We start from the raw sequence: 26,774 nt of genomic DNA on the forward strand, positions 1-26,774 counted from the left end.
GCACCTGTAGTCTTGTTGCACGTGGCCGCCCAGCGGCAGCTGCGCAGGTGCCCACGGCCTCCTTTCCAAAGCGTCTCTGCTGAACTCCGGACACTGGCCCCCGGGTTCTGTCCTGCCCCTCTGGCCGAACCCCACTGTCTTCGCCAGCTCTCCACTTCTCCATCCCCAGTGCAAGCGGGCAGTCCTCGGAGCTCCTTGTGGACCTGACCCTCTGCCTCCCGTCTGCTCCCGTGGGACCTCCTCACCCCCAGTGGGCAGGGTGTCTAGATGCTGGCCACTCTCTATTTCTGCCTCCTGCCACATGGCTCTTGAGAGCCAGGACTCACGTAGACATCCCCACAGGGTGGCTGTTAGTCACCTTAGCTTGAACACGTCGCAATGTCCAGATTGCCCCTCACATGCTCACAGTCCAAGTCCTCCGTGGCCTCCCTCAGCTGTACCTGACACCTTCACTTACAATGACTCAGGCTAACATTTACACGCTCGTTCTTGCTCTGCCCCGTCCCTTCGTCTACCAAGTCCGTCACTTCTGCACCCAGGACCCACGCCTGGGGCCTGCTCACGTCTCTCTGTCCTCTCTGCCACCACGCTAGTCCAAGACACTTGCCTGACCGCTCGTCCTCCTCCCCGTTGATTCGGGACTCAGAGATCAGCGTGATCTCATAAAACACACCTCCACTGTCACCAATGCCCTAGACTGACGTACGATGCCAGTGATGGGGACACTAGGCAGGAGAGGCGTAGCCACCCGTGTCAGCTTCCCTGTTCTTCACGAATCAACAGCTGTTTAAAAAATGAAGTTTATCACGTACAAATATACATGGATTCACACACACAGACACACAAATGGGATTGTTTAACCCTGGCTGAAACTCCATGGTGTCTCCCCATTTCACCTGAAGCCCCTAATACGGCCTCAAGGGCCCAGCATGGCCAGGCCTCTGCTTTCCTTCCTGGCTTACCAAGACTCTGTCCCCTCCCGAGGCTCACTGGGGACCAGCACCGCGCCCTCCGACATGCTGGACTCTCTCTAGGATGGGGGCCTTCTAATGCTGCGACACCACCTTCTCCCCTTGCCATGCATTCACTCACCCTTGCGTGGCCAAGTCCATGCACCCCTCTAACGCTCATATTTCTCCACAGTACTTAACGCAGTTGTGATTATATGGATGCTTTGTCATGCTTTGCTGACTATGTCCCCGCCCAACTGTGAGCTCCATGAGGCTGCACAGTCCTTATACAGTCCTTAGAAGATGCCCCCGTGTGCTCGGGAAACCCCGTCTCCTTTTCCTCTGGACATTCCGACTGGCTTCATTTCCACTTTGAAAGCAGGTAGGGCCCATGCCTTCATTCTACACAGCGATACACACCCATGCCTGGCCCAAGAGAACCTCCTTACCAGCCTCCAGGCCCTCCTTCTCTGCCTACATGCCGGAAATAAAGGACCCCGGAACTTCACATCATAGGATGAGAGTGGCCTGGATCCCTGAGTCACCATGTGGAACAAGTCACTCAGGAAAGCCACCTGTCCAGAAATATCTGTGTTGGTCCGACAGTGTTACTACGTTAACCACTGAAACTTATGGAGTATCGGCTTCAGCAGTCAGACCCCTTCAATAAAATCACTCATGTCCCTCGTGTAGTGCCCGACATACAACAGGCACTCAAAATCGTCTACTAAACGGCCGAACGGCATTGAATCTCTCTAGACAAGTCAGTTTCAGTTGTGCCTCCTCTGAGGACGTCACGTCCTCAGGCCGGGCCATTTCCGGCTATGTCTGGAGATACGACACTGAACGCAGGAAGACAGGGAAGAGATAAGGCTATTGCTCGTCCTGTACCTTGGGCTGCAGCCCCTTGCATCCCATGGTGCAGCCTTGATGTCCACTGACGATCACTGTTTTCTCAATACTGGGAAGTGGATAATAAGGCTGGCTGGATATCACGAGCGGAGGATGATAGACCAAGAACCCCATTAATTTATTTTCCTACCCACGACACCCTTATTCTCTAACTACTCGAGATGGGACACTGCTCCTTTTCATTCCCTTGCTCTTTCACTGGGCCTCTTTCTTAGCTTCCGCATGAATAAACATAAGAGCTCTTACAGGTCAAACTGGAATCCTGGAATTTTATTTTCTGCTTCGGGCACCCATAAGCCTTATTAGCTAAGCCTTATTATTAATCAATTGCCAGTGTGGTGTATTCCAAAATCTGGGGGGCGTCTCTTGCTGGCCTGGAATTGTGATGTAAATATATTTACTCGTGACGACTAGTAAACCATGGATGGCAGCAATTACCAGAAGCAGAATAAGAATATTCTGTGCCTATAAGCATGTGCTTTTCAGAACCAGTAAAATGTTTCACTGTAAAGATATTTACTTGTAGGTACTTTTTAGTCTTTGGTGACTCCAAGTTCTCACTGTTACTAAAGACCTTTGTGTATACAGCATTCTATCAATAGAAGAACTAATGGTTTTCTTACTTTTGTAAGGTTCCAAATTCCATAGGCCAAAATATAGACATTTCTCTTTAAGAAGTGTGGTACCTGATTTTGATGAAAGCAGAACTTCCTTAGGAGGCTGCTACGCAATGATTTCCACCTGCGCCAAGGGATGAGTGGGGGCTCTCTCTTGAATTTTCCCAAAGACACACTGAGCTGTGAAGCCACTCACCCTGAGCGCTGTGCTTGCCTCCAGGATTCTTTATCGATTCGCACAGAAGCCCAGCGCCACCCGCGGCAGCACTGTTTCCTGGGCTGAAATGCTATGATCTGGTCTACCTGACTTTTCGGGCCCCGTAAGCATTCTTTCAGACGGAACAGAGACCTGAAACCAGCCACGTTACGATGGGAACCGAGGGCGTCACGACGGGGGCACACCTTTAGCTAAGGGCTCTACCGTGATGATTTCACTGCTGTTGCCTCTCCCAGCTGAGGTCACGGCCACCACCCAGACGCTGTACTGACGATTCCGACTCAGGTTAGGGATTCTGTAGGAAAATGAGTCAGGAGAGGCTTCAAACTCGCTGATCACCTGTGAGAGGAGACATAAATGTTCCCACATTGAAGGAGGCAAATAACACAGATGGCTTTCCTAAAAGAATGGTTATTAACGTCTTATCAACCGTAAGAAGCAGAGGTCGCCGCTAAGCCTTCTCTAAAAGGCTGGATTTACGATATGTACGTATATCTCCCCATAGTCTATATTTCTCTATACGGCGGCTTTGACGGCCACCGATGAGTGAATGAGCACTTTTAGTCATGAAAACAGACTGCAAATCTGTTTTCCGCTAAGGTGGCGTAATGAGAATCAGATTTACCCTCCCACGCCAAAACGACCGAAGAACAGACAAAGTATGTGGAGTGACAGTTTCAAGGGCCTGGCATGTCAGGTCATGAAGAACGGCGATCTGTGACATCTGGGAAACAAATGAGCGAGGCCTACAACTGCAGGGCTTTCATATGTCCGCGAGAGTTTCCAGGCCATGGCACAGAGCAGGTGATCCAGGCAGCTCGCCTGGGTTGAGGACACAGAACAGAGAGACTAGGACGGAGTGGGACTCACGTGACGAAGGACTGGGAAGAGGAAAATGGGCCAGGGAAGAACCACCTGGAGGGACCAGAGGTCATGGCGCCCCGTGTTCACACAGGGCTGGGAATCGTGCCTACGCCCACCGGCCAGGCTGGATACCGACGGTGCACCCCGCTCTTACCTCGCTGGTGGGGAGTAATGAGCCCCAGACAGAGCAGCACACTGGAGTTGCCTCACAAGTATTAAAAACAAGATTTACGAAGATCAAATCGTCACTAAGTAACATAACTGCATCTCAGAAAAAAAGTAAAAAAAAAAAAATGTACAGGATAAAAATATATAGTACCCAACAAAGTAAAATTCACAATGTTTGACATCCAATAAAAAATTTCCAGATGCTAATAACCCAAATATCCATCAACCGATAAGTAAGTGGATAAACAACATGTGTCATAACCATACAATGGTTATGTTTTTTTGAATAACAAAAGAAAAAATGAGGTACTGATACATGCTTAGCTTGGATAAGTCTTGAAAGCATGTGATGCGTATAGTATCACTTGAAAGCAGAATGTGACATGTTAAAGGTGTATGCTATGGATCCTAAAGAAACCACTAAAATTACAAAACAAAGAGCAAAAGAAAGCTAATGAGCCAACAAAAGAAAGAAAATGGAATTATAAAAATATTAAATTAATCCAAAGAAGGCGGAAAAAGTCAAAAGAAAACGAATAGGACAATAATAAAACCAGGTAGCAAGATTTTAGATTTAAACCTTTATCAGTGTATCAATAATTATATGAAGCGCAAAGATTTAAAATCTTAATTAAAGGGAGAGAGTGCGAGACTGGATATAAAGGCGATACCCAACTATATACCGCCTCTAAGAAATACGTTTCAAATACAGAAACACAAGTAGGTTAAAAATAAAAGGACAGAAGAGCTGTCCCATGCTAACATTAATCAAATAAAAAACATGATACAATGGCTACGTTAGTATCAGACAAAGTAGATTTATGAGCAAAGAATATTACTAGTGACAAAGAAGGGGATTTCATAATGATAAAGGGATCGATTTGTCAAGAGGACGTAGCAACCCTAAACATTTATGAACTTAGTAAGAAAGCTTCAAAATACATGAAGACTGATGATATTTCAAAAAAGACAGACTCGGGCCACAACTCTTCCTGAAAGAAGCCATTCGAACAGGTAGGCTGATAGGCGATCCATTTAACAGGTGAGGGATGCTACTGAGTATCTGCTCCCCCAAATTCATTTGCTGAAGTCCTAATCCCTAATGTGATGGTATGCGGAGCTGGGGCCTTTGGGAGGTGACAGGTCAGGAGGGCGGAGGTCACGGGAACGGGGACGAATAGGATGAGCGCCCTTGTAGGCGATGAAGAGACCAGAGCTCTCTCTCTGTGCCTTGTGAGGATACAACAAAACACCAGGAAACGGATCCTCGCCAGACGCCCGACCCACAGGCGCCCTGATCTTGAACTTCCCAGCCTCTCGACTATGAGAAATAAATATGTTTTTAAAGCCATCCAGTGTGGTATTTTGTTATAAAATTGGACCAAGACAACAAAACTCAGGTACAGACAAAGTCGCTGAGGTCACAGTGCCAGACGAGAGTGGCAGAGGCTCGAGCCTGGTCCAGTGCTGTTCTTCACACTCCATGCTGCCCACGCCAGCGGCCGGACACGGGCAGGGCCTTCTGCACCGTCGTGGGCTGGCGAGGAAGCCGCATGCAGCTCTGGCAGGCGCACAGTCTGCCATACCCGCTCCACAGCTGAATGGGGAATATAGATGTTCACTACCCTTCCTACTTGGTATCCACCCTGTGCTCCCACATAAAAAAGTCAGAGAATTGCTCACTGTCAAATAGTTAGCTCACAGCTACGTGGTGTCCGGTGACTCAAGAGAGACCACAGGGCTGCTGCACAGATTCCTCCGATGTGCATACACACGAGCGTTCACGTGTGCGCGTGTGCACACATCTGTACCCCGCCTGTCCCCTCGCAGCCCCCTGCCCTTACGCCACCAGTCCTGTCTCGTTTTCAGAAGATCTTAAGAAGAACGGATCCCTCCACAAGTTCAGAGGGCATGTGGCTCGTTCCCCGGCAATCCCAGGAGACTGTGTCCTTGTGTTCTCGTATTCCAAGGCTGTGTTGTTGCCAAATTAATTTCACAAAGGTTGATGATGTGCAAATTACGACAACTGCACTTCATGAATATTAAGCATCAACGTAGCATTAAAATATATTTATAAAATAAGGACTTTCCATGAAGAATACATAACTTTTAGTTAAAACTCAATAAGTATTCTGTCTATAAGGTACTATTTGTCCTTGACTACCTCCAAAATAGATCTTTTGTTTAATTTTCACCTGCAACACAAAGAATGGCTAAAAATCTATGATGAAAATATGACTTCTTATGTAACGATATTCATTTCACCATTTATACAGGAGATTGACCAAAAGCTAAAAGAAAAAAATGGTTTATTTACATAAACTTCCTCCCGTTGAAATGACTTTTAGGACAGAAAGTGGCGGGCTGTTCAGGGTTCCCACCAGTTGCTTGGGAGATGTTTGCACGGTGTCACCAGCCTTTGATGCCATGTATTCCCTGATGACTGCCATAATTAGGCACCAGTTTTTCAGTCTTAGTAGAAGGGAGATCAGGAACTTGCCAACTGAAGAGTTTAAACAATTGAAGCACTGATTCACTGTCATTGTAATATATATATAACTGGATATTAAACATGACTTTTGCTATTGTCTTGAAGTTTTAGCAATGGCCTTAAAAGGTGAGAACAGTTCCAAAGATGCCAGCACCTTCTTTCCTGACAAGAAAGTTGTGATCGCCCTGCGCAGGGTCGGCCCGTCGTCTGTCTCAGGGCATCACGGGAGGCTGAGTCAGGAGCAGGACACTCTCATGTGTGGGGAGATGTCCATGCCGACATAATGTGTCTTTTTGATGGCTGCTTTTAATGTTTCTCTCTATCACCTGGAGGTGATGGGGGCAGCGGAGCTCCAAGGAAACTACTCTGAGCGCTTGGAGTCTGGAAGGAGGTAGAGACTGGTGAGTCACACGTGAGAGGGCTAACGGCTAGCCGTAGTGACGAAGGCTAGCCCTGATCTCAGCATGAGAGGCTGTGCTGGGTGGGACTGGCTGTCGCTTCCAGTTTGGTGGGTTAAGGACGCTTCCACGTGGACCTATAGGAGACTGGATATCTCAGAGGGATGCCCATAGGTGTGAGATGCCTCCGGTAGAGGAGTGGACCGCTAATTATGTAATACATATTTTAATCAGCATCTCTTATCTATAGAAGGTACATAATTTAGCCACTGTTCACAAGTTAAAGAGGTGGCAATAGGTAAGAGAAAAAGTACTACACGGGAAAAAAATAATCAGAAGCTCAGAGTAGTAAAGCAAATCTATTTAAATAAATCCTTATCCTAATGCAAGCCAAAATCTTCTGTGAAAGAGGGATGACAAATATTGCTTCCTCATGAAACATTTCTTCAATATTTTAATATGAGATATAATAGCACTGATTATATTTACATTTCATTAATCGCCTTTTTATTGGATACCAGATTTTCCCATACAATGATCTAATCATGTCGAAGCTGACTTGCTACACTCTCCATGCGTTTCATTATGTGACACTCTTTTCCAAATACTGGGAATGTTCAATGAGACGGAATCAACTTTATATCGGATTTCCCCTGATACTTCAGCTAGGCTGCTAGAAGAAGAAGACTTTGAAGCATTAAATGAGCATGGAGGGGCAGAAGGGAACAAAGCCAAGCCTGACTCTTGAGGACAACAGGAAAAAAAGAGTTGTAGCATACAGAAAAGCAAACTTCCAATGCAGTTTCTTAGGGATTAATTAATCAAGTACAGCAGAAGGAGACATTTGTGGGGCGGGGAGAAAGAAACTTTTCTCAATATTTAAATATCTAAATATTTTTTTTTCCGGTCTGTCTTTAACCCTTCAGTCTCTTTATCTTCAGAGTTAAGACAGAGATATTAGCCACTCTAGAATATTTTATTGTGCCTAAAATATGAATTAATCTCGAACAGATGATTACAGTTGGGTTAAACATTTGTTTTAGGAAGGAGTTAGATGTGTTCCTTTCTGATCCACGGAAATACAGAAACAATGGACATTAAGAAAGCTTTGGTGGCAGGCCTACGGCAGGGGTAGCCATGGTTCTTGATGGGGCATTCTGTCCCACGGCTCATGTTTAATTGTGCCTGGCATGATGGAGTGGGCAGGCCATCTGTGGCCTGGGGCTGTCAATTCTTCTGCACCTATCACACATTCCTGTTGCCATTTGAGGAAAGAAAGTCTGTTCCCTCTCTTAGTACTGAACCAGGCTGCTCTAGCAGGATCCAGAGTTAACCTAACATTTATATTAATTATTCACTCTCAATTGACATGGCTCTAACTGGCAGCCGGGTTATTTATTTCTTGGCCCAACATAGGTAATGGAGCTATACGAGCAAGCTCTTCTCTCTAGCTGATGTCACGTAACCGGGATGGTCCCTAGCGTTCTTGAGGAGAGACTGTGTATTCTGTTTGAGACACACACTTGAGATATTTATGTAGTCTATCTATGGAGCTATCGCAAATACAAATGGAACGGTCACAGTTTTCCCTGCTGGAGTGTCACGACGATGCCACTGCCCTGGCAGGGTGGGGGTCCATGGCTGATGACGGATGGCCAGAGGTACGGCACCCCTGGGGCCAGCCATGTAAACTTTCTGTACTATATATCTCCACTTTGGGGTGTGTAGGAAAATTTATGCAAAAGCTCTTGTGCCACGCTTAGTAACAGCACAAGCTCATGAACAGCTGCTGAGTTTGAATGCATGGGCATTTACGGAGGTCGATTCGCTGTGTAAATTATAAGGTAAGTTCCTGTCCAAGAGGAAAAGAAATGATCATAGCTTGGCAAATGGAAGATTAATTAAAGGGAGCAAGGTAGGATTCTGACAAATTCCTGCTGAAATCTAGAAATAAAATCATTGGAATTCCCTTTCTAAAGCTATTCCAGCCACAGTCGAGTGCATGATTAATATTTGAAAAATGCCTAAGAAAATACATGGGAACTTCATGAATTCGATTTTTAAAAAAAGATTTATAGTAAGGTTTTTAAATAAGACTTCTGATATGTTTGCCTCCCTTAAACTATGCCTAGAGTGGAAAATGCAGCTCAGCGTATAAACCTCGTAATACCCAAGCCAGAGGCTCACGCTCCAGGGGCCTGCCTTTGCGTCGCTGCTTTAGGTCTGGCGGGTGGAGTCATGGGTTCCTAAGGACCCTGACAGTGCAGTCCTCACGAGAGTGCCCAGGTTGCTGGTGGTTCGAGGTCCCCCACGGCAAGCCTGGGGACAGTGTCCTTCAGATCAGTTTTCACTCCAGGATCATTGTGCCTTGTGGTTTTGGTGTAAACTTTTCATGTCTAAGATAGTTTATTAGCCAGGAAATAAGATAAAATTAGCCATCAAGTTACTTTACATGCTCTTTAGTCATGTCTGTAAAACTGGACGTTTCCCCAGTAATTGCTGAATTCTCTTTGAAATCCCTCGCGTGATTTAGCTCAAGTTCAAAGATGAACTTGTCTAACCCCCACCATCGGGCGCCCTATCCGCCCTTCGTTTGTGTCTTTTATGGTCCTCATCTTTACTCTGCTTTGAATTATGGTCCTGCACGTCGCCCTACCCTCTCAATCTCTCCCCCGCTGGATGGAATTCAGGGTCCTTCAGGGTGGTCCCCACCTCTCCCCTTCCTCTGTGAATTCCCAGGATCCTCGGTCCTGGCTCAGAGCTTGGCAGAGTTGGGACCCGCTAACCACTAAGTGGAATGCACTGAGAAAATGCCTGTCATATTAACCGAGTATAATAATAACCCAGAAATTATTTTAATAGAAAATTGGGCAGAGAATGACTATGGGGTCACAGGCTGCTCAGATCAAATTACTCAGCGTGTCTGATGGATGTACGGAAATTCCACTTTAAGAAAATTCAATTAACTTTTTAATGAAAAACTAATTCTATCAAAGAAATATAGTGCTTTAAAAAGCTCTGTATCTAATTATTCACATGCAGTAAAAAAAAAAAAAAGAAACTCGAATGCTCTGATTTCGTAGATAGAATATTCACAGCAGTGATTCAAAGAAAATCTTCCCCAAAGCAGGATAAACAAAATGGGTAGCTCTTCTAATTATTATCATCTGGCAATAACATTTTCAGAACGTATAAAATCTTTCTTTTTAGCAGCAGAGAAATGGCCTGGCTTCCATGAAGAATAAGCAGTCAGCTGGAGCAATTTAAGATTTGCCTCTGTTTCCAAAATTCTTACGTATAAAACTTTTAAAGTCAATCTTCATTTTGTTTCACTGTTTTCGTCTCTAAAAGAAAATAATCCTGTAGCACCGAGCGCTTCCTTCTGGGCCAGGGTCAGGGGCCAGTGTGTCCAGAAAGAACAGTGATTAAAGCTACTGGTTTTATCCACGTCGACTTAGGTGTTTCCTCCTGCACGTTACTCGGCTCTCTGCAGTAGCGATCACACACATGACTATTGGCTAGTTTTTAAGAAGCCTTCCAAACATGACATATTTTACTTTTTGGCCTTCTAAAATAAAAATTATTGTTATGATATTTTGCAAGTGAATTCAAGTCGACATCCAGAAAAGGCAAGAAACTAGTTTCTCCATGTGACTGTTTAGAGTTGGGGGTGCCCTCCGATCAGCCAGACAGGCGTTACTGGAGCTTTACAGTTCCCAGGCTCTTTCTCACAAAATCTCCTCCATTTACTACAATTTTGCCTCATCCCTTCACCATTGTCAAACCCTCTGCCATGTAAATTACTCTATTAATTTAACTCGATTGCTACGACCTATCCGATAAATTCTGCAAAAAGATCTAGTTTAGCATCACGTAACTTCTCACATATAAGAAAGAAATTAGTGAGACAGGCTGTTCTTAGTAATAAAAACAATATGTGCATAGTATACAGTACTGGAAAAAATAGCTATTTTCATTAAGTCTTAATTGAGAAAGATTTGAAACCAATTTATTTCCTTAAATAGTATCATATGTCTATGTCAGGCAAAGTTAAAAGATATTTGCAAAGCTGGACTCTTTCAAAGCTAGTTTATCCAAAGGGCATTTTAATGGGCGGATACTGGGGAAGCAGCAGCGGCAAAGGAGAAGCACGCTCAGGGTGCCCCACACCGCCACCTACTCTGAATGAATGCCATCGCAAAGCCACGACACTCACTGGCAATTTATCTGTGAACTTGGGCAGGCTATCTTGTGAGACAGCTTCAAAAGAGATTTGCAGGGCTTGTTTCTCTTTTCCTTTGCTCTGTAAAGTATAAAATTGAGCACAGGATTTTAAAGGCCAGGCTTTTCCCAACCTTAGAGTACGTGTCACCTGCCCTTTGACCAATTATAACAACTGACGGTTTTCACTTGATGCTCAATAAAGTTAAATGATCACTATAATGATAAAAAAAATTAAAATACGGATTCAACAGAAAGATCGAGCAGTTGTTGGCTGGTTCATTGATGACAGGTAAAAAGGGAAGGATGACAATTTTTAAAAGACAAGATTATAAAATAAATGCCAACCAAGGCTTTCCATGTTAAAATATTAGACCAGAAGAGATATTTGACTTAAATCTCTCCTTAACAAATGATTGAGTGAGATTTCTTTGCATGTCCAACAGGACAAGATGGTAACTCAACAGGCTGACATAATCAAAACAGCTTCCTAGATAAAACAGTACTTCTTCAAAGCTTTTTGGGGAAGGCTTAGAAAAAGGAAAGCTTCTACTGATGATGAGCTGCTCCACAACTCTGTCCCGTTACCACGTTAATTTCACCTTTCCTTCAGGATTTTCCCCACTATATTTAACCTCTAAACCACACCTATGTCTGGGGATACGATTACTCCCCGTAAGACATGGGCAAACTCTTACTTCCTATGCTTCTTCATAGCATAGCGAAAACATGCTGATATTTCAAAAGAATTTTCTAAACATTAATTAAGAAGATTAAAAACACTCAGAAACATTAAAATGAACCAATTACAAAATATTTACTTTCTATAGTCCTGGTAGTTAACTATGTTTGTAGACTCTGATCTATTTCATGTCTTACTCAAGACCTTAGCCAAAGCACTCTGTTTTAGTTACCTGGTTCACTAACCAAATAAACAAGCATAATGTGGAGCTTATTTGAAAACATAGGCCACTTATTTATGGTCTAGTAAGTGATTCACTTCTTCATCCAAGCTGTTTCTGCAAAGTCACCTTCATCTTACACAAAATTAGAGAGTCCCCGAGATCATTACGGACAAGGACCCAAGAGACCTCCATTTCTCAACCTACAGAAAATGAAATATTATTAGGGAGTTGCTACCCACTGGTCTACTTATTCTGAAGACGAGGCCTTCATCTGTACATTTTTAAAGAATTCTAATCCTTAAACTGTACTGCATTTTAAACTGTACTAAATACATGGAATCTCTGGAGATTTTTGTTGTCGTTTGTTCTTTATTATAAATGTAATAATCCTCATTGCCAAAATTCGAAGGTACAGAAACTCATACAGTAAAATGGAAAACTAAAAAAACCAAACAATGGAAGTCCTTTCTTTTCCCATAAAAAAGGACTCGATTATAAATGATAACATTCAGTTTTGCCCACCTGCTGGAAAGATCAAAGTCTAATAAACAGACGTAAACACAACATGAAAAAATTATTTAGAACCATTTCCATGAGAACTGGCTGTGACATACTGAGATATTTCCATGGAAACTTCAAGAATACACTTCCCGAGAGTTTTTATAAAATGAGCATCGGTTTTCATTGCTCTGGGATGCTCGGATGTACCTTTCTCTCAAGGAATCTTTTCTTGTTTTTTTTTTTTCCAGCCATATGATGGTAGGACAGATAAGATGCTGAGTAAAATCTGATGACTCACAAGCATACAGAGGGCCTAGCACGTGCCGGCCACACAGAAGTTCTCAGCAAAGCTCTGATGAGCAAGTAATTATTTGCACATGTGTAAGCGGAACATGACTGTGCATTCTCAGGCTACCTTCGGCATCTCCATAATCTCTAGCTTTGCCATTACAGAAGAAAGAGATCTGCCAGAAGCTCCTTTAGACAGAACCACGAAGAAATATTTCCATGGCAGTGATCTAAAAGCACAGGCCTTTCTCTATCTCCTCTGAGACAGAAAGTATCCCAAAGTTTATAACATACTTTCCTGCCTCATTAAGCAGAACTTTCATTATAGGACTTAGCCTCTATTGGATGACTCACAGCCATAATCCATAAAATTGAGTTCGACACAACATTTGCTGAATATCCACTATTTCAGCATAATAGCAGGTTTTCCGAAGGCATAACAATGACTAACTGTGGCTTCTGCACTTAAGAAAGTGACAAACCACTCTAGGAGCCCGACCATGCTCCCACCTATCAATAATACAAGTGACTATGGTCTCTGGGGACACTGAAGGGAGGCAGAGAACTGATGCTGGGATCACTGACGTGAGATGGAGCCAGCTGCCCGGGGAAGGTGGTCGCTAGGCTTTCGGGGTGAAGAGCCTGGACTTGGAGCGCAGACACCTGTAAGCGGCAGACCCTGCCTTTATCTCACTAAGCTGTGTGGCTCCAGCCAGATGGCACCAGCAGAGTGAAGATGACAGTAACAACCCTACCTGCACACGTCAAGTAATCTTCGGAATTAACTGATGGAAAGGCAGATTTTTAAAATGTGGGTTACAGAAGCTAGTAGGTCATGACAATCATTTACAAAATTAAACGGAAGATAAAAAAATCCAATAGAACAGAAAATACCAGAGTGCATCAGGTGCAGCTAAGTGTCAGTTTTGTTTAGGAAGCTTTGTTTTGTGTGTGTGTGTGTGTGTGTGTGTGTGTGTGTGTGTGTCCTGAATCGTGGTTATAAAATGTATTTCCTATTGTAAGTCATTAAAAAAAAAGACTGGAAACCACAGGCGCAAAGCATTTAGCACATAGTGGCTAGAGTGTAGCACGTGCTCAAAATGGCGGAAAAATTTATATGGCGTTTAAGTTGAGCCTTCAGAGTGGGCGTGTTTACACGGGAGAATGAAAGGGAGAAGGCAAGGAGGACCCAACATGCACTCTCTCTCACACATACACACTCACACGCACATGGCCTGGCTTAGATTTTGGGTGCGGGGAAGGTTAGTAGGATATGAGGCTAGACAGGGTTGGAGCTGGATTGTGGAAATCTGTACAGGTCACCTTGAGGATTTCGAACCTTTTTTTTTTAGGGAAAAAGGGAAAGGTCATCCAAGAAATGATGGGTTTTCACAGGGAGTGACATGGTCAGATCTAGAATCTGAAAGGTAAGTACGACGGTGATGTGGACAGCGGACTGGGAGCGGAAGGCTTTGACTTAGCCTTCCACTGGTGATGGAAGGTGACTTAGTCTGGGCTCCCCAGGCGAGGACCTGAACCCAGGCAACGGTGGTGGGTGCGAAAGGAGGGAGAGACTAAAGATTTTGCGGAGACAGGATCCTTATGACACAATGTCACTTTGTGATGCTATTTTTTCTGGTCATTATACCCTTTCATCAGGTAGAATTCTTCACCTCCTGCAAGCCAGGTATAAAATGGTGACCATCTCTGGTGCTTTCTGCCCTCTCTAGAGCTAGGACCTCCTCAGGAAGGACACTCTGTCCTCTATGACCACAGTCCCATGGTTGTCATTAGAGCTGTTCCCCAAACATTCCAGTGTTCCTGTCCTCTGGGAACATATCAGGGTTGAACTTGCTAGTTCCCTTGCAGTCGTGAGAGGCCGAGTGACGAATTCTGGCCATGATCTGTGCTGGAGCGTTTCATGCCTATGTCAGACTCTCAAGAGATTTCATTCTCTCAGCCATGAAACCTGCCTGGGTCCTTCCCAGAGTGAAGCTAAATCTGAACAGAGCTACCACCAACTCACGACTTATGTGACTGGGAGAGAAAAATCAAACTGACTGTTGGTATGGATCGCGGAGATTTCAGGCTTGTTTGTTACGCAATATAACTCAGCATCTCTCGACTGACACACCCAGAGCCTGGCTCCGCCCACGGCCCAGAGCTGTGCTTTACCTATACGTGCTGTGTAAATGAAGAGATGATTACGTGACCAATCAGATAACGAGTAGGGAGGGAGAAGGGGAGTCAAAGGTAGCTCTAAGGCTTCCGGTCAGAACCCAAAGGGTCCCGTTAGACACAGGAAGACAAGGCGGGCAAGAACGAGTTTGGCTCTGGAGATGTCGGAGGTGAAGTCTGGCTGGGGTTCCATGAAGACGCGGATGGTAGAAAGTCGGAAATACAGGACTGGCTGGTTCTCTTAGATTGTCAGGGTTTGCGATAAAAAATCTGAACTCCTTAACTTCCGATGATAGTTAAATTATGAGAATCGATTCGGTGATTCGTGGAGAATATGAAAAGAGGACAGAGGAAGCGTATTGAAAAATGACCACATCTAAGGGCGAGGGTCCTGGGAGAGGGAGCAACGAGAGAAAGGATAAAATGATAACGGAAGCTAAGAAAAGTAAATCTACAATAAACAGCAATATTCAGCATGCTGTGCTAAAGCTTAGAAAGGTAAAACGTTAGCTCTTCCTAAGAGGTTGTGGATTTTCCAACCGGGACATCCATGGAGGCTTCTGGAACAACGAGCATTGCAAAAAAAAATATGATTTATATAAATGTAGATGGTCAAGCTAGATACGATCTGCCTGATTCCATCACTGCACCCCTTTTTGACTTGAGGTTCCTGGATATTTCGGGGTCTCTGAGGCCCCCTCCCCCTTGTCCCCGGCCCAATGTGGCTTCAGTAAACGCACTCTCGGGAGAGTTAAGAGGCGAACACACCTGTCGCTTCAGACCGAAAGCTGCCTGGCCCTGGCGGAGGTCACTTTCTTCGCTTCCCAGAGCGCTCGCTTCATTCTAAGTCGGGGGCTACCGCATGGAGAAGTAATTCCTGAAAGTCTCCTGGATATGAAGATTATTGGCATGTTCTCATCTGCTCACTAAGCAGCATCTATTGAGCACCTACTGTGTGCAAGAACAAGATAACGTGATCCTCTGAAACTGGAAAAACTGCTGTGGATTCCAGCTCACTGACACACTCATTTAAGCGTTCCGATTTTATTCTTCATGAATGAGAAGCTCTCAGCTCTGCAGGAATCAGTTTAGTTAGTACTGCAAAATGGACAATTCCTATACCCTAGTGCCCGTTTGGCGTATAACAGAGTTCACGGACTGCCTTTACGTAGGGAGGGGGCGTTAGGAAATCAAGCTTAGCTCACGTCTTCGGATTCCCATTGCCGAGCACAGTGGAGATGAATTTATCACAATGAATCGATCGCCCAAAGCATTCCATATTCAAATTAATAGCCATGGTCTATAAATTATATGGACGAGTCCCTGAATCAAGTGAAGTGAGATTTTGCTGTCCGATCTCTGACCGGGGAGGTCGATGTCCCATTTGGTCCCTCTCTGAGAGATTCACGTGTTCCCAGGTGCACTTTGAGACAATCAGTCTTTAGAAGAATTTACAGTCTCTTGTCCCGCCACACGCGAAGTTTCAATTTCTAATGCCTTTCGCTAAGCTGACCTGGGAGAACACCACGAGACAAATGCCTGTGATTAGACGATGTATTTTACACACAGGGAAAAGAGTCTTTTAACAAGGCCCGTTCCCAGGGAAGGGAGACAAAGTGGGGATTTTGAGAAAACGTACATTGGCAAGGTTAACTGAGGGGCTCGTCTAAAGAAGATGAAATCCAGGGCTGCTGCGTCCTGATTCACCCTCCCATGCTCTACATTCCAGTATGAAGTCATTTCAAAGAAAAAAAAAAAAAACCTTAGATACAGGAGCGAGAAAAACACAGAGCTTGGACTGCCCTCTGGTGTTTGCTCTGACACATTGGACGACATGTAAAAGCCTCCGAAAACGTGACGGCATCTAGTTTTCTGACTTAAAATGAAATTTCAGAAACTAAAGATGGAAAAATACCCCTTTTCATTAATTTCTAGTTTCTTATTCATTTCATGTGAAAAACAGAACAACAGCTGGGGTTTCCGAGGGTTTACCTCTGGAGAAGAGTATGAGTTCTCTCTGATCTTCACTTGTAATGCTCTTATTTTACTTTAAAAATAGGCCTTGTCTACAAAATCTCTGCACCTCCCCCTCAATTCTGCTGTCAACCTGAAGCTGCTCTAAAAAATTAAGTCTGTTAACAAAGTCGGCCTCGTGGTCTTAAACGGTGTTTGAAGCAGATGAACGGCTGCGTGCACGGAAGGGGTGGGGTGGAAGCCGCTCGGGGTCGCTTCGCTCTGCTGAGGACAGCTCTAGGGTTCTGGACCCTCCGTGCGAAGCCTGATACATGGCGCTGCCCAGCAGGCCACAGGCGTCTGTGATGATCACAGCCTTAGGTCTAGGTGTTTTTAAATATGAACGAAAGCCAGCACAGAGGCACCTATGGGTGGTTGCAGGACATTAACTGGGCGAGAAATTCAGTTGTTGTCCCCACCTCTTCTGGTTGGCTTGATGTCACTGCTGTGGCTTTGGGGGGGTCTTGCCGAGAAGGTACTAGGTGGTTGAACCTCACTGTTCTGTGCCTGGAGAGGCCGTGGGTCTCCCTGGGCCAATCATTTCTACTCCGCCCTACAGACTGTTTGGTGGCATTTTCAGGATGGTGACACTCCCTTTTTGTGTGGTATGGCATTCACAGGCTGGGAGGGTAGGGACTAATGTGGCTGGCCCACGGCACCCATGAATGGGGCTCACTGATCGAAGCCTCAGTCACTCAGGACTAACGTCAAATTGGCCAGGTCAGGGTTTTCGGTTCAGAGATAAGGTTGGCAGGAAAGGTGGCGTAAGCTGCGGTGTTTCCCGCCCTCTGCTAGGCTCTTTCTAGCCTGCTGGAGTCAAAATAGCAAGTGTGAGTCCTACAGCAAATAGGTGAATGAATGAAGATATAAAAGCACTTTGAATTCTACTGGAATATGGGTATTCTCACTTCAGGAATAATTTTGTCTCTCTTTGGTAAAATGGTGACACGTTAGGGGTAACGAGAGGGGTCCTCAGTGAGCTGCCTCCTGGTAGAAGATTCCAGCTGCCCAGCATCACATCTCTGCATCCACACTGCTTTGTGTCTCTGGGCTTTGCATCTCAGGGTTCAGCAGGTGAGAATATGTTTGAAAACAAATAAAGAACCTGCAGAAAGTTCTGGAACGCAACTCTGACCATTTCACACTTAAATCTATTTTGACTCCAGAGGCGCCACTGCTGACATATGAACGGCAGAACATACAACTTGAGATTTCAGCAGAGAGGTGAACCTCGGTGAGGTGCACGCACACGCTCACCTTGGTCTCCCCACCGTCACCCATGCTCACTGTCTACAGTGCCACCAGGCCTTGGGGTCCCCTACAGACTCTAGACTTCGGAAAACATCACTTTAATTAAGAGATTAATTAATAAGTTAGTTCGGCCTTGAAAAGGAAGTTCTGACACATGCTATAAAATGGGTGAACCGTGAACGCTTTAGCGAGGTAAGCCAGTTGAAAAAGGAAAATACTGTGTGATTCTACCTATATGAGGTCCCTAGAAGAGTCCAATCCATAGGGACAGAAAGCAGGATGCTGGCACCAGGAGTTGTGGGGAGGAATGAGGAGTTAGTGTTTAATGGGCGCAGAGTTTCAGTTGGGAAGATAAAAAAGTTCTGGAGACGGATGGTGGTGATGGTTACACAACCACGTGAACGTCCGCGCCATTAAACTGTACACTGGCTATGGTAAAAATGAGAAATTTTGTTACGACGTTTTACAGCAGTAAGACCAAAGTTAGTTTGCATACTCCCTCCACAAATACTTATTGAATTGCTATGCATGTCAAGTTCTATGCTGGGGAGCTGGGAGGTTAAAAAAAAAAAAGGTAGATTAGACACGGTACCTACCTCAGAATTTGTCATAAAAATTTCTATGAAAATATCATAAATTTTGATGAACTGTTTGTTTTATTCTCTCCAAAATTTCCTTTTTGTATCTGGTCTGAGGGGTAGTTTACCTCTACAGGTGTTATTCAGTGGTAATAATATTAATGATAATAAATACTGCACCTTGAAATATTAAGTACTCTAACTTTTAACTCCTTCACAATGAACTGAACTGACTATTATAATTGTAAGAGTCACAAAACCTCATTGAAGCCCCTCGTTTCTAACACAACAGGTTTGCTGTGGCTCCTTCTGTAGTAGGGGGGAGTGGGGGGCAGGGCAGGAAGGCAGGGGGAAGGGGGAGGTGGCGGGGGGAGAGGGCGGGAGGGAGGCGGGGAAGGCATGAAGCGCATTTAGGGACGAGGCCAACAGCAAAATCAATAGGTGTTGTCCGCTGACTATTAATTAAGGCACAATTAAGACCTCTGCATTTTGAGCTTGATGAGCCGGCTGGCAGTTTTGTGGGAAGTCACCAAATAAACACTAATTCTAGACAACCGTGTCCCTGCCTATGACGCAGAGGTGTATCTTCGAATGAGGCGTACGTGGGGATGTTGCTCTGTCCGTGGAGACGAAGGGAGAGAAACGGAAGCACCGGACGCCCCGGGAAGGTGGGAGACGGAGGGGGGGGGCTGTGCTCCAGACGCGTGGCCGCAGCGCGTGGCCGCAGCGCGTGGCCGCAGACGCAGACGCTGGAAGGGCACGTGGCCGTTCGCCAACTTACTGTGGGGTAGGGGTGCGAGCAGAACACAGTGTACTTTCTGATGACGCCGTTCAGCTTGAGTGGGGGCAGCCAGGACACAAAGACCATGGAGGCTGAGGCCGCAGCCGCCTTGACGCCCGCGGGAGGACCTGGAACTAGAAGAGCCATGTGTTTAGTCACAAGGACGGGGCATCCGCCCGGCGCTCAGGACGCTCCGCCCGACGCGACCCCCTGGGCCGGCAGGCCCGGCCGCGCCCGCTGCTCAGCTGCTCAGGAGCCAGTGTCATGGGCGGACCTGTGTCCCCTCAGAACCCACGCGGAGAAGCTCTAACCCCCGGGACCTCAGAATGTGGCCTTATTAGGAGGCGGGGTCTTCACAGAGGCAGTCAAGTGAAAATACAGCACCAGGGTGGGTCCTGATCCAACATGACTGGTGTCCTTGTGAAAAAGGGGAATTTGGACACAACATGCAGAGAGAGAGGACGGTGTGAAGACACGGGGAGGAGGCGGCCATCGATCCGCCGAGCAGAGAGGCCCGGGGCAGAGTCTCCCTCAGCCTCAGTGGTGGCCAGCCCCGCAACACCTGGATTTTGGACTTCTGGGCTCCAGAACCATGAGACAGTACTTTGTCGCTGAAGCCCCTGGGTCTTGTGGCTCTTCGTTACAGCAGCCGTGGGCAGTGACAGAGGATCTGAGCCCCATTGGGCCCTGTCCTCGGGCGAGTCCTCTGCGAGCCTCGTTTTAGTGAGAAAGGTCAGCCAGCATCCCCTGGACACCTGACCACCCAGATATCTGGTCAGTGCCCTCTCTCTCCACGACCCTCCAGGTAACACGATCGTCCCGGCCTGCCTCCCGCAGAAATCCTGTCACGTGGATCTCGTCGGAATGCCCCTCGGTCCTACTGTTTCCTCGTAGTCACTTTCCATCCAAAGACCCCACTCGTCCCCCTCGCCCCTTGGTTGTAAATTCCCATATTTACTGCTGGCATTCGGAGGCGAATCTGTCCCCTCGCTGCAAAATCCCGCTGGTGGCAGACGCCGCACCTGCCTCCGCAGTCCCCAGGGAGCGTGTGCCTCGCTGTTCCTAAACTCGTGCCACGGCTCCTGTGTCTCTAACAGAACTAACGCTATCACTTGGAGTCCCATTTTCCGGGGACCGTTCCCCGCCCATTTCAGGTTCTGGTGATTTCCTGCCTCTGAAGAGCTGGCGAATTTAGCTCCCGGGTCACTGTTGTTTCTGCTGCGGGTCTGGGCTCCAAATGGGCTGGGGATGTACCTCCTGCCTCCTAAGTTCAGAGGAACGAGGGGGAATCATCTCGGCCATCAGAGACTGAGCCTCCTGCCCAAAAGCCTTTGCAGTGGCGCCTCGTTTGGCTCAGGAGGGTACGGCACTTTTTATGAGTATGGATTTTCGTGTCAGATTCAGTTTGTCTAGATGACAAGCTTCCCTCTGTAAACCGTCTAAGAAGGCAGAAAACGGTGTTGACAATATTAAGCATAACTTGAGAGTGAGACGGCGGGCACGCGCCCCTCCCCCTCCTCGTGTTTTCCAGGTCACAGAGGGAGGAGGGGATGAGGTGGGCAGGGCACAGGGGGAAGAGGACAGTGTTCCTAAAAGAAAAGCCTGGAGGCTCTTGCTTTGTTCTTCACTGGCCTGTCTGCGTAGAGGGCAGGTCCCACCTTGATGGGAGTCTTGACTTTCAAACCCATGCAAGGCCCCCGCCAGCGCCTGGAGGACCCCGTGTGCCTGCTCCACCAACAGCATCGCTGTCCAGTAAGTGTGTCTGGGGCTGAGTGTGTGTCTCATCATTGCCACCTTCTTCTCTAGGTCAGAACGACAAACTGATGACTCTGGTGGGGGTATACATGGAGGGGATACAGTCTCCACGTGAATGGATAAATCATGGTATCAGTTTCTGTCAAGCCCCGCTGACAGCAGAGGGTCTAGGAAAGGAAACACGTAAGCCATCAACCCTAAGGGATTAGTAAGCCCTTGGGAGCAAGGCAGCGCTGTCCTGAGTACGGAGGGTGTCTGTGTGTAGCTTTCCCATAGGAGAGGCCAACAGCCAAGATGTCCACAAATTCCCACCCGGTTCAGAGCCACAGGTTCCTCCTGAACACCCAGGACAAGCAGACAGTCACTTGACACTTCCATGCTAATGGATGCCCCAGGCTACTCAACACTCTTCCTTCCTCTTCTATAAAGCAACCTCCTGGTTTGGGTCCCCCATGTCCGCCATGCCAAACTCTCCCTCTGACGAGCTTCTTCCCAGGAGCTCAAGGACCTTGACCATAACAACTGGAGTCACCGCTCAAAAGGAGCCAGTCACGCTCCTTCCCACTGTTTGTGACAACTGTACTTGGCACAGGGATGTGATTTATTCATATGGAATCCAATGGAACATGAGTGTGAAGGAAGCTGTTTCTATGACAATTAATGGAACTTCTCTGGAAAAGCTTTCTAAGGTAAATTAAAAAAAAAGGCTCAATTAGGTTTGAGCAAGACCAGTGAGCAGAGTGGTACACATGGCAAACATCAAAACAAACAGATTTAAAACATCAAATCAACAAAAAGATTGTTGGCAAATGACAATATGCTTTTGCTCTACTGGCAAGAAACTTAAACTGGAAATTTCTTATGATCCATGATGAATATAGCTCATGGAATGAAAGATGACACAGTCACCCAGAATTCAAAGAGCTTAACTGCTTAGACAGTGGTTAGAAAATAAACCTATATTTATATGTTTTAAGTTCAAATACATGTTTACGATATGTCTCTTGGTCGCGGTAAAATTCAGTGATTTCTTGCTTTAGTTAGTTATTTCCATTAACTTGTCTTGGCCACATCAGGTCAAAAGGCTTTCACTGCACTCCCTATGTAAACACTGACCTGGCTCCACGTACGCTGATTTATAATCTACCTTGTGCGATCTCTCCTTGTATGGTGATTAGAATTTTGTTCAATAAAATAATAACTACATAGAAACTTTGGGGAACAAGACATTTTGGAAATGTTTTCTGGGTTGCTGAGCCAAAACTTCAAGAGCTAGAATTCAGAATTTACTTCTGCTTTGGACTACACAATAACGGTCTGAGGTGTGGGCCTGCAGCCCCCCTGCGGGCTGTGTCCCTCCTCTGCCACCTGGTTCTATGTGCTGGGCGAGTTCGTTAACTTCTCTAATCAGCTGTGGTTTCCTCGTCATTAGGGCTGAGTTGATGATTACACTCTTTATCATTTTACTGCTAAAATTATGATAATTCACGTAAAGAAGATGGAATCCAGCATACGATAAGCGCTAAATAAATCCTAGTATCATTTGTAAACACTGTCATCATTTCCTTATTTTGCGCATCACTAAGGGATCCCAGCCTTTACTTTGTGACTCAGTTTTGAGTTATCAACAGAAGAGGGTGAGAATTGCGGAAGACAGAGATGAGGTAGGACAGTCTGCCTGGGACCCATTTTCTTAAAACATTCCTTGTCATCAGACTGCATTTCAGTGACCTGTTTTTTTTTTGCATGTGAAGGGATGGGCAAGCTCAAGCAGTTCCGTGACCTCCTGGCCATTGAATAAACTTCAGACTTCGGGTTTGACTGGCAGAAGGAAGGCGTGGCACAGAGGCATCTCTTGCATGTTCTCCTGATGGGCTTGGACCTGATTCCCTGCGCGCCTGACGCTCTTACAGCTACAAGCCAAGTGCCACTGACATCTCCACGGATTCCCAGGCGCCTCAGACCTGCCACGTTCCCAACAGAGCTCATCATCTTCTGTCCTAAGCCTGACCTCCGTCTGTCCCACATCACAGGAAATGACACAGCCATCTCGTTTGCAGAAGCCAGAACCTAGAATTCTCTTCCCACCTCAGACCCCTCCGTGGACGTGCAAGGCTGCTGTGCCCCGTACACCTCCCCGTGGACGTGCCAGGCCAGTGGCTGGGCTCCTGCCGGGCTCGGTGTTCCGCTACATTGGACCCCTCTGCAGGTCCCTGGATGTGGCATGCTTTTCCCTCCCCACCCCCAGGACCTCCTTACATGATGATCTAGGGTTTTGAGTGCTATCTGTCTGGTTTTGAAGAAGCAAACTTCAATGCTGTGGGGAGGCCACGTGACAGGGAATGGTGGTGGCCTCTGTGAGCTGAGGAGATGGTCTCAGCACTCAAAGAACATGGGACTGGATTCTGCCAACAACCAGGCAGTGCGGGCAAGGTCCTGAGCTCAGGCAAGACCCTGATTTCAGCCTGTGAGACCCCGGGCCAAGGACCTGGCTACCCGAACTTGGACCCCAGACCCATGACAACAGCAAGACAATACGTTTGTACTATTTTAACGTAATAAGTTTGTGGTAATTTGTTACACAGCGCAGAACATGAATCCACACCGTTAGGACCTCTATTCATGTATCTTAATCAAACATCAGAGTTGGTGATCTGAAAAAATACTGCCTTGAAGTATAGCAGAAGTCCGAGTGCCTACACAGACACTTCAGCCCGCTTCCCTTTCGTCATGGTCATTTCTCTGGTCTTGGCGACGAGGCAAAGGCAGAGGCGTGTGTGTGTGTGTGTCTATGTGTGTAGTGTCTTATGTGTTTAGGGCCTGTGCGTGTGTAGTGTGTGTGTGAGTGCTGTGCTGTGTACGTGTGCATGCATGCCTGTGAATATGTGATCCCCGCGGGATCCACCTGAACCCCAGCTTCACAGTGGCCTGAGCCTTGAGCAGATGACACACTATTGGACAGATGTATCCACACCAGTTGTCACAGCCAAGCAATGCACACGTGGCCCTCCGCTCGTCACACTGCAAACATGGACCTCTGCTTGTCACATTGCACATATGGCCCTCCGCTTGTCACACTGCACACATGGCCCTCTACTTGTCACAATGCAAACATGGATCTCTGCTCGTCACATTGCACACGTGTCCCTCTGCTTGTCACACTGCCACAGCTACTTCCGCACCGCCCTTACTAGAGCAGTGGGTTCCAGACATCTTCAAGCGGACGCACCTTTTAACTGGACTATTGCATGGGAACCAATTGCAACTCAAGAGGAGGTTGGGCGACTCTCCTTAAGGCGGAGTGGGGAGCACGGAGCCCGCAGGTGGCCATGGACAGCAGACACCTGCACAAGAAACGCTGCAGAGGAGGGGCTTTGAACCCCCAGGGCAGAGGGCCTTCAGGGACAATGGGTGTGCGCCGCTGTTGCTCTCCTTGCTGCCACACGGAGCATGCTGTGGCACCGTCACATGCCAGAGGACTCTGGACTCCTAAGCAGCCCTGACATTAAGTGATTAATTAATCGGTGGCCTTCCCATGGCACACAGTGCCTTCAGTGTCTGTTGAGGGGCAGCGATACTGTAGTTAGGCGCACACACACACACACACACACACACACACACACGGAGTCCATCGTTTTTAAGGTGCACTGAGGTGCAGTTACATAATCATCTGAAAATATACCATCCATGCCTGTAAGAGAATTTATGACTCCGGATACGGGTGGGCAGAGGGCTCAGGGCCACCCTGATGTCTGCTTATTTTCGACTCACTCTTAGCTCTGCTTTCAGATGTCCCACCAAAGAGATTATCAATCATGGGAGCAGGTGGCAAAGGTCACGTGTGACACCCCCATCGGCCTTGTCATACAGTGCCTTACAGAGATTCACGTGTACAAGCGAGGAACTCAGTAAATCTCTGAACTTAGACACACCATCTCTATTCATCAAAAGTGTTTACTTTTGCAGAAAAGGATCAGGGCTGAAACTACCTCATGCCTACAGAATGAAAATAACAATCGAAAAATTAACAGGTTACATTTTGTTTGTGTTCTCTTTTCCCACACCTTTGCTTGGAATATAATCTTGGCGAACAAAGTGGTATGAGGGCTTCACAAACGTTTTAGAATTCAGAGTTAGTTGTTTTGTATTTAAAGCCAGAAAGCCAGACAGTAGATAACCTTTGGTGTTCTCACAGCATAATAAAGGTACAAATTCTCAGTGACTGGGCAATCCTGGGAAAAGAATCTGAAAGTGTGACAATTCTCACAGACCCTGGGGATACGTCCACAGACCTGAGACTGTATTTATGGATCCACGACTTTGTTCACGGACCTAAGAATATGTCTAGCGATCAAGAATTCTTACAGAGGCTGAGAAACTGCTTAAGGGACAAAACCTGTCCTCCAAATAAATATTTCAGTTGCAAATTACCCCTTGTGGAAGGAAATCTTTTGTCTTATTTTTGACTCTATTTTATTATCTAGTTTTATTTATTATTTTATTCTGTTTTTGTATGTTTGAGTAGGAAGTGACATTTTTTTTTCCTTTTTAAGATGATCAATGACCTAACATCATTATCTAAAATTCTGGCCCTCCTTACACTGAGGGGTTAGAGACCCTAGTTTAAAAATGTAGTGGGTGTAGAGGACCAAACTGAATGTTTGTTAACGTATTAATATTTCTTTATTTGTGAGAATATCAATAAACACTGAAACTTCAACCTGTGCCTAGAATAGCATCTTATTGAGCAAGAACTTAATAAATGTTGGCAATTATTATTTTACTGGAATTTTATCCACATTTTTAATAATTTAATTGAAGTTGGCAGTCTATTCCAAACTTCAAAAATATAAGACTTCCTAGAATACTAAACAGGATCTATGTCCTTAATTTTATTAAGCATTTCGTCTATGATAATTAGGCTTTGTCCCTTCTTTCAACAAGACACAAAACTGCATTCAGTTCTATAAACAGCCTAAATGTCTATCTGTATTAGATAGGAAGTCTGTAGAGGTGGCTGGCATAATTCTTCACCATTTTTAAATTAGTGAATTTTTCATGTTAATCTGGGAGATAAACTTATTATTACTTCAGTTTTCCTCTCCTTCCACCTAATTTCCACTCTGCTTCTTTTTAAGAAATGCCAATGATTTATTCCCGGTAGATAACGACACGCAGTTCTGTGTCGCTGTCCCGCACACCAGCACACGTGGAATTCTTCCTCGCCTCCCTGGGGTAACTGGGAGACCCAAGGCAAGACCCTGTATAACAATCACATCCCACACACCACCAGCACCAGACGTGAAAGCAGAGAACTGATGGACGACATGGACTTAGGGTTAAGGCTCAAGTTCTGACACAAAACTTGATGCTTGGTGAGACTGGAGGGTTAATTAGAGATTGATCCCAAATGACCAAGTCCGTGAGAAGCTGTAGAGCCTCCCCCTCCCATCGGAGTTCTGTACATCCTTCTGAAAACGCGGGTGTCAAAATTCATGTTGCTGATCAATTTGCTCTTTAAATAATAATTTCGGTGACATCTGTGTTATTGCTTAGCAATGCAAAAGAATGTTCCACCTCTGCTCTGAAGGAGTAGAGATCAAATAATCAAATATCTAGTGTCAGGAACCATCCCACTCCGTGTCAGGCGAGGTGTTTGCACACATCACTTCACTTTTCATATCTT

At 46.0% G+C, this 26,774-nt stretch overlaps 1 protein-coding gene across 1 annotated transcript in view; it reads right to left on the reverse strand.

Annotated features, from left to right (window-relative positions):
• DSCAM (DS cell adhesion molecule) overlaps positions 1–26,774 on the reverse strand; it is a 590,499-nt gene that overhangs the window by 61,284 nt on the left and 502,441 nt on the right. The window contains exons 20-21 of the mRNA XM_039857643.1: positions 19,334–19,467; positions 2,882–3,035 (exon numbers count right to left, since the gene is read on the reverse strand). Coding sequence (XP_039713577.1) covers positions 2,882–3,035; positions 19,334–19,467 — 288 coding nt within the window. The remainder of the gene's footprint in view (positions 1–2,881; positions 3,036–19,333; positions 19,468–26,774) is intronic.

This window comes from Pteropus medius, unplaced genomic scaffold (assembly GCF_902729225.1).
Source record: "Pteropus medius unplaced genomic scaffold, Ma_sr-lr_union100, whole genome shotgun sequence".
In the NCBI taxonomy this organism is placed as follows: Eukaryota; Metazoa; Chordata; class Mammalia; order Chiroptera; family Pteropodidae; genus Pteropus; species Pteropus medius.